Genomic DNA, 12,015 nt, shown 5'->3' with positions numbered 1-12,015 from the left:
AAGGAAGAAGGAAATAATGGATTCGCACACAGAGGGGTTAGTAATGGGAATAGTTGAATATCAAAATGGCGTCTAAACTGAGTCCAGATCTTAAGCGTCGACTTAACTAAAACATTGGAAGAGAATTTAGATAATGGCGCGCCTGAGGATGTGTTGACGTGTGCTCACTGGCGTGAGAAGTACTCCCAAAGTAACAGTTTTGGACATGATGAGGTTTCCATCCGACACAGACAATAGAATAAGTTGGTTCCCACTACTTTGGGGAGTATTTTGTCACGTTGAACTTGTGTCCTCGGCATTTAACGCATCTTATGTATGAGGAGTGGCAAGGGGTATAGGGGTTAAAAGTGCTTTGCTCAAGGACACTTCGACACATGTGTAGCCCGGGGTTGGAGACATGATAAACCCTTCTGTTTCCCAGGTGTTATGTCAGAGTCATAGTTGGCTCGGGGACCGCAGGCGTTTTGTTTTCAAATGGGGAAAAAAAAGCCTGGGAGTGGGAGTGAACTTTCATTTCACAGTGGTTGGTGAACCAATGGGAAGTCGCCATCGGTTTCCAGCGCTAGTTAGACCCGCCCAGAGCCATGCAAATAAAGAGTTTACATAGTACACATAGTACATGCATAAACTTTCCTTAACCCATTTAGGCTCTGGACCCGCCCCTCTATGCCCAGAAAAGCACAGGGCTCTTCCAGAGTCATAGTGACGTCTGACGTGGCTGTGGTACTGCCTATAATGGGCGTATTGGCTTTGATTAATGGTTATGTCATAGTGACACCAGCCCAGCCGTCCTTTAGCTAATTTTAATATATTGTAGTATATAGTACTTGAGTAAAAGTACTTTAGTTACCCTCTACCTGTACTTGCTTGGGTTTAACAGTGTTCATTTCGTCGACTAAAACGATGATGGAAAATTATTTGTCGACTACCTTTTGTCACTGACGAAAACAAAATATGAACTAAATAAAAACTACCGGTAAGCTATGATGACTAAAACTAAGACTACATATTTTGTCAATTTCAGTCAGCAAATACTAAATAACTTTAGACTAAAATGTTAGGATAAGAGATCCGGTAGAACTAAAAGACAAGTCATGTTATGTTTGGTTGCGCTCTGAAAATGGCAGATGTACAAACTCACGTGTCGCAGTAAGCTTGTAGATTGTAGCTATTTTCAGCATGCAACCAAGTGTAAAATCAGGCATTACAACGCCATCAAGGCCCGCCAAAATATTGTTTTGTCGACTCAAATCTTATGATAATTAGTTGACTAAAACAATACTAAAACTAAAGCATTTCAAATGACTAAAATAATACTAAAGCTAAATAGAATTTTATTCAAAAGACTATGACTAGACTAAATCAAAAGTTAAAATTAACACTGGTGTTTACGAATCAAATTCATACCCGAGGTCCGACGACTCCTTGGACTCCCTGATCTCCAGCCTCCCCCTCAAAAAAGAAAAAGGATAAATAATTTTTAATAAAAAAATAATGATGTAAATTAAGTTGAAGATTATATGTTTAGATATAACATAATTGGGGACATCAAGGGATCTGAATAAAATGCCACCTTTGGTCCCACTGGTCCAGTAAAGCCGATATTTCCCTGCAAAACAAGTTCAAGGTTAACAAATTGCTGGTTATTTCGTACACATTGAGGCCTATACATTGTCAGAGATTAATGCCCTACTTGATCATACGACAGCGGCAACACAAAAACATCAAGCTCTGGCTCTCGAGCTTGTAGATCTGCTACTTTTGATGTTTTTGAATTTAGACATAATGAATTTTCTACCCGGCAGAGACAATATGTAATTATTCACATTGTTCATCACAGATGTGCGCAGTACCTGTTCGCCTCTCTCTCCACGAAGTCCTTGGACACCCTGAACACCGATTCCTTCCTCCCCCTGAACATCATAGAGACCAGTTATGGATTGATTATTATGCATTAACATGTATATTAAGGTCATAAAGAGTAATATTCTTTTCAGGAGACTTTTGGGGTGAAAATACATTTCCGGTACATGTGATGCCGGTGTCACTACTCACGACTAGTGTTTAGCGCAGTTGCACAAAAAGAAACACAGTTAAGTGGAATGGCTATTGTGAAAAATATACCAGTGTGAAAGATGATATCAAAAATACCATTGAAAGGATTTCAGTTTACAATCTTATCCCAGGCAATATTCTAGTGATATTACATTCTAGCCTCCCTATAGGCCAAGGAAAAACCTCTTCCCTGCATTATTCACATCAGACTTTTATAGCGCCGCCAGGAGGCCGATTTTCAAACATCACACGAATCGCTACACATTATCTCTACAGTCATGTGATCAAGACGAATAAGTCAGATTTTGTATTTTCCATCCTGAATTCAATCAACTCATTGCCATACTCTGATTACTACAACTCTGTCTTACCTTTCCTCCCTTTTGACCTGGAAATCCCGGTACTCCATCTATGCCGATGGGACCTGGTAACCCTGCAATGCCCTATGGTGTGTGTGTGTGTGTGTGTGTGTGTGTGTGTGTGTGTGTGTGTGTGTGTGCGTGAGAGAGTCAGAGACAGAGTTGAGAAGGTTGAGATTTAAATTAGTGCAACCCCCAGGGATCCTGGAGGTGGCAAAATCAGTTAATATTACATCAAAATCAGTTTAAGACACTTTAAACCTGTATGCATCAGCCACATTAAAAAAGTCGATCTATTCTACAAGCTCACAACACCTCATACGGCGAGTCGTTGTGAGCGTATAAAAAGTGACACTTTGAGAACTGAAACTGGATTGAGACACTTACATATTTTCCTTGTTCACCCTTGTCACCTTTTGAGCCCTGTTTTCCACGCAAACCCTTTGAGAAACAAATAAATAGCATACACATCAGGGTGACCAAATTGAAAGGCAGTCATTTTGCTCTTACACCCATGATGTGAGAGCAAAAGTGAATTTGAACGGTCACAAGTAAGAAAGAAACAACAAATGTGGATAATAACATGCATGTTTTCATTGGCTAGTTCGTATTCTTTTGTGAACATCCGTCCTCGAAGTTTTTTTTACTCCCAGTTGGTTGAACTAAGGCACTAAGCAGTCCGTTCCTTTCGGAACCCTGCATACCTAAAGTTCTGCAGATAGATTTCAAAGATACTCTGAGCTGCATTAGGGTCCCGCAGAAACGTGTGTTGATCGGCGCTGATGGGTGTTGCCATTAAACATAATTTAATTCATACTATAAAAGGTTGTTTTCCTCTCTTCTGCGCTCCAAATCTCTCTGCAACACATTATAGACGTTATATTTGTCCGAGACCAGAGAGTAGTCTCATGTATAGCCAGACGATCTGAGATCTTGTATTACTAATTTTATTGACTAAAACTATGACGAGAAATGTTCAGTGACGAAAACGAAATAATAACTAATTAAGAACTACGCTATGATGACTAAAACTATGACTAATTATACTGACAATTATACTGACATGGTGAGCTTGTAGATCTTCTATTTCCGGCATACAGCTAAGTATAAATCAGGCATTATGACAAAAAAAGGTAGACTAAATCAACATTTCAGATGACGATACTATATGACTAAAACTAAAAGGAATATTTATTCAAAAGACTATGTAAAAATTAACACAGGTGTTTGAAAAGGTATAAGTAAGTTCTGTGAGCACTGGTTTCCCACACTGTCCAAGCGAATTCGTTTGAATTATACATTTCCACAGGCATATCAGCACAGTAGGGGGACATCTCTGATCATTACGCTACGCGAGACTAGATGTAAAGCAACCTGATACTTACTTTAAGCCCCACCTCACCATCTTCCCCCTAGAAAACAATGACAAAACAGAATGTGTAACACAATTTATAAAATGCTGGCGAATTATGTCATGCTTTAGATTATTCTGTGTTTTATTTAAAGCAGCACAATGTAACTTTTTAACAACTATATAGCATATTATGTCCCACAAAATGATAAAGTTACATGTGTACGCAATACCAATCATCCTTCCATAAATGTATAGACTATTAGACTCAAGGAGATGATTTAATCCTGACATTGGCCAATGCCAAGGCACCAAGGCAGAACTGTCAGTATCAGTCAAAGCGAAGGCTGGCCAATCACAGCACGTCCTCGTCGGACATGATTGCAGAGACACTTGGGTAATGAAGTCCAAGACGTTTGCTGCCATGCTATTTGCGTTGAAAGTGGCCCCTGCTACCCCATAGTGCTGCTTTAACCTTGATTTGACCAGGCATATGTCTGTGTTTTGAGAAAGTTAAAAGTCACAGAATAGCAACTAGAGCTCAGACTTTTCAGAACAGCATATCAGAGATGGGTAAAAAAGGGGCATCACATATGCAGAATACTTATAGTAACCAAGACCATTCATTAAAAAACAACAATAATGAAAAAGGAGATACACGGTTGCTGCCCAACAGTGTAATGAGCGTATTAAGAGAAGACAGAGGACACTGTACCTTAACAGAAGCCCCTGGTGATCCTGAAGGGCCTGGCTGACCGAGCAGGCCTGGAGGTCCCGCGCGCCCTGGGATACCTGGAGGTCCATGGGGACCCTGTAACAGGAGTACAACAACTTGTGTTTAAACTACATTCATAGTTAATTTCACAACTATAAGTGAAAAAGGCAACCTATTCATCAACTTCATTTTCATGTATCGCTTAATAAAGACCAGAATGTGATTTATAGCATCTTCTGAATGTAATTTATACAGTAGCAGGTCAGTTTTAGACAGATGCTACTGCTACCGATTCATTGTACCTGGTATCATAGTTTATTGAGGCACTACATTGTCTCTCTGCATTCTATGTACGAGACTAATTGCCTGTTTTATTGTAAGTCACTCTGGGTAAAAGTGAAATGTCTATGTAGTAAATGTTAAAGGTTTAAAACATATTGTACATTATGTTTTACAGCGCTTGGAGCTACATTCTATGTAGGAGAGGTTCAACACAAATACAGTTTATTGCTATCTCTGTTACAGTAAATTTGGTGACTCACTGAAGATCCTGGTTCTCCTTTTCGTCCTGGGATGTAGCCAGCTTCTGCTCCTGCTATGACATAACCAGGTTCCCCCTAGTGGTGAGGAGGACACACAAATGGTGGTCACCAGTGGTGGGGAAATAAATTCATTACAAAGATGATCACAACAGGCAGACCTAGCTATTGCAGATACAAAGAAGCACAGTAGGTTAGACAGCATTACAGGCAGAACATGATGTCCTGCAAGGGATTGAGTCATACGTCCTCCTCCGTCGATTACATAGTGGCTACATAGACAAAATGAGTCATCAAAATACATTTGAGTTGTCAGCTTTTGTTAAGCAATAACTGTGGCTTTTATACATTTGAATGCAGTTTATGGTGCTCCAACAGTGGACGTTTATTTGGATGTGTCGTCGACTCGTCGGGGGGAAGGTGACTTGCTGCCCGAGTGTCCGTCTTTCAACAGCGAGGTACTGTATGCTCAACTGGGTGGGCAGCTGCCTGCGTTGCCCAGCGCATGGCTACGCTTCTGTTACAGTACATCTCAGAGACTCACCTCTTCAGACGCCCACTCCCCACCTACCCCAAGTTGTAAATGTAAGGAAACATACCCTCTCTCCTCTCTGACCCTTTAGACCAGGGCTTCCAGGGCGGCCCTGTCAACACAAAACATGTTCAATTAAGAACAAGTGTCTTCAAGTGGAAACTGGAAGTATCCAGTGTTCATTTCACCAACTAAAACTATGACCGAAAATGTTAGTTATTTTTCTTTCCACAGATGAAAACTCAATAAAAACTATGCTATGACGACTAAAGCTAAGAATAAATATTAAATGTTATTGAGGTACTAGTGGAGAAGAGATCTAGTAGAACTAAAACATTATTATGCTTTGTTGTGCTTGGTGTGGCACTCTCAAAATAGCAGATCTACAAGATTGTATTTTCAGCATGCAACCAAGTGTAAAATCAACCATTACGATTCCATCAAGGCATGCAAAAATATTTATTTGTTGACAAAATGAGATAAAATCTCATGTTATTAACTAAAACTAGACTAAAATTAAACATTACAAATGACTAAAATATGACTCAAACTGAATGGAAGTTTATTCAAAAGATATGACTAAAACTAAACACTATATCGAGATTTTCACCTCATTCTCGCAAATTGCTGATATTGAATTACTCGAATCCTGTGGTTCCTCTCAAGCTATGTTCCCCCTTAAGTTATGACATATTTAATTCACCAAGCTGGAATCAACTGAAATTGTTACAGGAATAATCTGTTTTATGTTTGCTTTGAACTCACCAAGTCCCCTGAAATACCCTGCGGACCCTGAGGAGGGGGGGAAAAGAACAATACTGTAAATTAATTAATTCAAATAAAATAAATAAAATAAAAGTAATGAATTCAAATTCCTGATTAAATCGACTGAGATCTAAACGTTGAAAGCAGCAATACAAACAAGATGGAAGATTCACCCGGGACCAAAACTAGTGAAAATAGCAGATCTACAAGCTCACAACGTGGCGCGAAGATCAGCTATTTTCACTATTTCTTAAATATTTGTTCTAATTAATGTAATTTAGCAAATTTGTCTTTCATTTCTTCATGGAATTATTGAAAAAAAGAATTGATGACATAGTCGCTGCGTTATTATATCTGCAGAATTGTGCTATGAAATGTAAATATCTGTGTCTATCTGTATTTGGGTGTGTGCAACTTGCTGGCTGCAATGCAATGCAATCCCATTGGCTGAGAGGTCGGCTAGAGGCAAAAAGTGTCTGGTTTCCTAGAGACGAGGCAGCCAATCAGAAAGATAGGTGACTACGGCAGCCAATGAAATGATAAGTTGCCACTACCAACCATAGACATATACTGTATAGGTAGACGACCCTTTCGGCTCTGGAGCGTATGTGCTCAAGGGAGGGCAAAAAAATCCCGAGATTCCTTGCGAAGCCTCGCGGAAGCATGAGCGTGAGTCACAGAGCACATGTACGGGTCTTCTGTAAGTCCCGGAAAAGATGCGCTGTAATTTTCAGTAGTCAACTTGAGTGGCAGCGTGACGTAGCGTGCCTTCCACACATCCGGTGTACTTCCTCCCCCAGTGTAAAGTCTTCCGCCCTCCCGCCGACACACATCTCTCCAACGAACTGCAGCGGCCAATGAGGCATCTATTTTTTTTTATCTATGCTATACCAACCTGATAGAAAGTAGACCAGCCTGCTTCGCAGCTGGTAAAGAAATATCATTGGAGTTTGTTATTAATATTAATTCATGAAAAGTTTTGCTTTTCTGGGAATGTATTTTCTAATAATCAAAAACCAAAAGTAGGAAACAAAAATCACACCAGTGTGAACCAAGTGGTGCAACTCCCGTGCGTCCAGCAGGTGGAAGCCATGTCACATACTTCTCTCGTTCCATGCTCAAACAGACACACACACAAACACAGACACAAACACGTACAGGGCATTGTAAGCTGGATGTAGAAGTGGTTTGCACCACTTAAAAACTATGGGGACCCATAACAATGTGAAACATTGCATTTAGATTACCCGTAAGCCTGCAGACCCGGGAGGCCCTGCGCGCCCCGGTCGCCCTGGTAACCCAGGAATGCCGTCTGTTCCAGATTTTCCCTGTCAAAACATACAAGCAATGATCTGTGATTGAAGATAATAGAACTTATAGGGCAGTGGTTTTTAACCAACCTTTTCTGGACCAGCGGCTCACTTAGAAATCAGGCCACTAAACGTGGCAGTGGAACGGCTGCCGCGTTTAGCGGTCAGATGGGTGGGCCGCGACTGTATGAGGAGTCCTTCTTCAGGCATCTCTGCAGATGCCTGAAGAAGCAATTAAGACAACAAGAGATGCATTTAATAATAAAAAAAACAACAACACACAGTTTAATCAGTTTAAGCTTAAAACCTTTAACAGGATCCGTCCATCCGACGTGCCCACACGTCATAAGCAATCCAACCGACCGGGTGCTTTGACGTGACGTCCTAGCGCATCTTCAATGATATCAAACGAGAGAAGAATATTCTGAAGGGGGGGGGGGGGGCTTTACAGAGTAAAAGCGGCCATATCTGTTATTTTGAAAGAAATCCCGGCACTGATTGTGTGAAGCAGCACTATGTAACTTTTTAATGAATAAAGTTACATTTTGTCTAATCTGTATACTGTATATTGATGTGCATGGCTCCTTACCCTCGCTCCCGTCTCGCCTTTTGATGAGCTGAAGGGATTAAACTGTCCAGGACTTTGCTTAAATTTCTGCACAGACAAGAAAGAAGAGAAAAAAACAATGCTTGACTCTTTTGTTTCGGAGGGAACTACTCATAATTCAAAAATACATTCTGTGCTGTATATGAGTTAATAGAAACTACAGCTTTTCCCTTAACCTGGTAAATTTAGCATTAATAAAAACACTGAATCTTAATGAACATTTTTGAAGACCAATTATACTAAGATAGGTAATATTTGTCTGTGATAGATCATCTGAGTTACATCATAGCCCAGTAAGGGCAGTGGTTCACAAAAATGTGATCTGGGGACCCGCAGGGGTCCTTGGAGAGGATCCAAAGGGTCCCCAGCTAAAATGAGGAACAAGTTAAGCACTAAAACATGTTTTCAAAAACAGCAAATAGCCAAGCATTTATTTTTACATGTTTGGCTATGACATATGACACAGAATAAGGTTGAAAGTTGTTAATTCATTTAAGTAAATTAATTTGTGGATAATAAAGGACATCTAATCTTCTAGTAAATCTATTCAATCAGTGTGAGGACTGAAGATACAAATAATAATGCGTTGCTCTCGGGCAATGCTCTTTGAGTTTGTAGTTCTGCTACTTTTGATACACGACAGAGACAATATTTTGACCATACCAGCCCTCCGACACCAAAGCCATCCCCCTAGAGAGAGAGGGAGAGGGAGAGAGAGAGAGAGATTGTAAAAAAAGCTAAATACTTGTCGTGGTACTGTAAATTGATTTAATTTTTAGTAAGGTTAAATATGACTCACCTGTTCTCCTTTCTGCCCCTGGAGGTGACAAAAACGAAAGGACAGCACATTAATTAAAGAGGAGAGCCTGTTAATTAAATTAAACATTAATCTGGGTTTGAAAGTTCAGATAATGTCAACTACGAGTGATGCTGTAATAGGAATTACGGTAAGCTATATGGTGCGTGCGTGCGTGCGTTGCGTGCGTGCGTTGCGTGCGTGCCTGAGTGAGTGAGTGAGTGAGTGAGTGAGTGCGTGCGTGCGTGCGTGCGTGCGTGCGTGCGTGCGTGCGTGCGATTACGTAGGCCAGGGGTCTTCAATATGGGGCCCTCGGAGTTACTGTGTGTGTGTGTGTGTGTAGAGTGTAGTTCACCCAAAAACATACTTAACAGTATGTTATATCTTTACACAGAGGACCAGGCATAAGGTAGAGGGGTGCACCAACCTTAGCACAGTTGGACGTGCAGGGTCCCTGGGGCTCTTCTGGGTCACCAGTAGGAGTGTACAGCTGAGCAGACTAAGAAAATACAATGTCTTTATGCTAAAAAACACATGATCAGATTATACAAAGGTTGAAATGGCTTTGAATATGACCCTATACTTTACTCAATATTCTTGAGCATTTTGAGCAAAAGGTTAAAACTCTAACCACCTATTGCTGTATGTCAATCTATTCTATACAATGTGTGTGCCTAGTTTGCCTTTGTTTGTGTTATGTTTTTTTTGCTACAGTAATACCTCTGCCTCTAGTTTGAACTCGGAGAGAAGCGTCTCACTGCAGATGATACTGATGAATTCTCTCTCCACAGCAGGGAAGTCATCAAATGTCTGGGCGTAGAAGATGTTCTTGTAGCTGGCGGTTGGCGATGCTATCTTTGTCAGCTCCTCAAGGTCAGCGTGAAGAACTCCAACTGCCAGGACACTGACACCTAAACAAACAGAATCAGAATCAATCTTTATTGTCAGTTAGTTAGTTACTTTATTGACACAAATGTATAAAACATTGGGTCCAAAGAATAATAAAAAACCCATGAATCAAAAACTTTAAAAAGGTACAATAAATTTAAATATACAATACACAATACAGAATCCCTTTACAACAGGAGCTTTCTATTGCTCCACAAGTGACAGGCAGGCATGTAGCATGCAAAGTTTCTCTGTTAGTGCCCACAAAGAGTGAGCTCAAATCAATACCCTCATGTCCATATTTGTCTCCACCAGGCCGAAGGCATGTGGGGAGAGTATGTTTTGCACTCCGTCCGTCCGCGTGTCCGTCCGTGTGTCCGTCCGTGTGTCCGTTAGCAGCTAATCTCGGCCACCGTTAACCCGGTCGATGCCAAATTTTGCACACACACTCCCTGGATGCCAACGATGAACCTCTGCCCCAAACTTTCCACAACGGCCTGTTATAGCGCCACCAGGAGGCCGCTTTGTGCAAAACAAGTTTTTGCACAGTACACCTACAGATTTTGTCCAAACATCACGCAAATTGGTACACAGTCTCTCTAGAGCCATTCAACGAAACCGGTCTTTCAGATTTCTCAGACTCCATCCTGATTGGTTAAGATTGGCTTCCAAAGTTCACAGGAGTGCTCAGTTTCAAACAAAATGCTGCAAATCATGAACACATCGCGTGATTTCCGTGAAATTGTGCACCCACATTCCCACTAGGCCGAGGACGAAATGCCACATCAACAATTTCAACTCAGCCTGAAGGTGGCGCTATAACTGGCCGAAAAGTGTTTTTACCTCTAACTGCACGGATCTGTGGATAACTTTGTATGCCAACTCCCTAGAGGCCAAGGAAAAACCTTTGCCTGGAATTTTTCACATCTGCTCTTTATAGCGCCACCAGGAGGCCGACATATGTAAAACACATTTTCTATTATTACTCCTTCAGATTTTATCCAAATTTCACGCAAATCGGTACACATGATCTCCATAGTCATGTGATCAAGGCAGGTTTGTTTGATTTCTCATATTCCATCCTGATTGGCCACGATTGGCTCCTACAGTTTTCAGGAGTAGCCCGCTTTGTACAAATCGCCACAACTCCTCAACGCAGTGTCCGATTGCGATGAAACTGTGCACGCATATTCCCACTAGGCTGAGGAAGAAATCCTGGTGGAGACCTGTGCCCAGAAGGGCACTTTTTTTCACTCTGATATCTTGTGTGAGGGGACAAACCAGTATGTGCTGTTCGTTTTGTATACCAGTCTCACATTGGCAAAACTGTTCAGGTGGTATGCGGCTCCATCTTCCCATTTCCACACGCAGTCTATGAGCGGACAACCGAAACCGTGTAAAGGTTATCCTCAAATAGTCCTCGATGTAAGCTGTAATGCTGGTGCTGGTATAGAGTGGGTGAACAGATAGATCTGGGTTGATGGCTTGGTACGTCTTGTTCCCTCTTTGGATTGTAATTTATGAATCATGTCCCTTCGGTCACTCTCAATATGATCTTGTTTTTCCATTATCTCAGATAAATAAGAATACATGACTTGGTTCTGCTTTTTCAGCAATTGAAGAACATACCAAAAGGGGTCATCAAGCATGCCATTCCGCTGCTGTATGTTGGTGAAGAACCTGGCTTGCTTTTCTCTCACCAAAGCTTGCATTGAAGGCAGTCCTGCTTCTAACAGGCAGGTTAAGTTAGGGGTAGTAACCCTCACCCCAAGTAGGGATTTCACTCCAGCCATGTAGAGAGTTTCAACAGACTTTAAGGGGATTTTCAACCAAGCCTCACACCCATACAATATAGCTGATGAGAAATCAGCCTCAAAAACCTTACGTTTTACACAGAATGGAGCATCATAGTTGGTGTTCAGGAAGATAATCAGTTTGTTTAGGTGCTTTGTCTTCTCCTTTGCATGTAGGGCAAGTGAGTTTCGGGCATTTCCATCAGCAGTGAAGATGGCTCCAAGATATGTATAACTGTCACAATGCTTCACTGTAAGGGAAGCAAGCTGTATAGGTTGCCTGTCCATTAGCATTAAAACATGGA

The 12,015-nt window shown here is 41.2% G+C and overlaps 1 protein-coding gene across 1 annotated transcript in view; it reads right to left on the bottom strand.

Annotated features, from left to right (window-relative positions):
* The window catches only part of col7a1l (collagen type VII alpha 1-like), a 76,759-nt gene that overhangs the window by 15,943 nt on the left and 48,801 nt on the right, over window positions 1–12,015 (bottom strand). The window contains exons 25-40 of the mRNA XM_083758072.1: window positions 9,750–9,940; window positions 9,457–9,528; window positions 9,033–9,050; window positions 8,897–8,923; window positions 8,216–8,281; window positions 7,564–7,644; window positions 6,317–6,343; window positions 5,619–5,663; window positions 5,023–5,097; window positions 4,481–4,576; window positions 3,800–3,826; window positions 2,802–2,855; window positions 2,427–2,498; window positions 1,854–1,913; window positions 1,574–1,609; window positions 1,408–1,452 (exon numbers count right to left, since the gene is read on the bottom strand). Coding sequence (XP_083614198.1) covers window positions 1,408–1,452; window positions 1,574–1,609; window positions 1,854–1,913; window positions 2,427–2,498; window positions 2,802–2,855; window positions 3,800–3,826; window positions 4,481–4,576; window positions 5,023–5,097; window positions 5,619–5,663; window positions 6,317–6,343; window positions 7,564–7,644; window positions 8,216–8,281; window positions 8,897–8,923; window positions 9,033–9,050; window positions 9,457–9,528; window positions 9,750–9,940 — 992 coding nt within the window. The remainder of the gene's footprint in view (window positions 1–1,407; window positions 1,453–1,573; window positions 1,610–1,853; window positions 1,914–2,426; window positions 2,499–2,801; window positions 2,856–3,799; window positions 3,827–4,480; window positions 4,577–5,022; window positions 5,098–5,618; window positions 5,664–6,316; window positions 6,344–7,563; window positions 7,645–8,215; window positions 8,282–8,896; window positions 8,924–9,032; window positions 9,051–9,456; window positions 9,529–9,749; window positions 9,941–12,015) is intronic.

Source organism: Protomyctophum parallelum, assembly GCF_964188405.1.
Source record: "Protomyctophum parallelum genome assembly, chromosome: 22".
Taxonomy (NCBI): Eukaryota; Metazoa; Chordata; class Actinopteri; order Myctophiformes; family Myctophidae; genus Protomyctophum; species Protomyctophum parallelum.
This window is presented reverse-complemented; position numbering and strand designations above follow the sequence as displayed.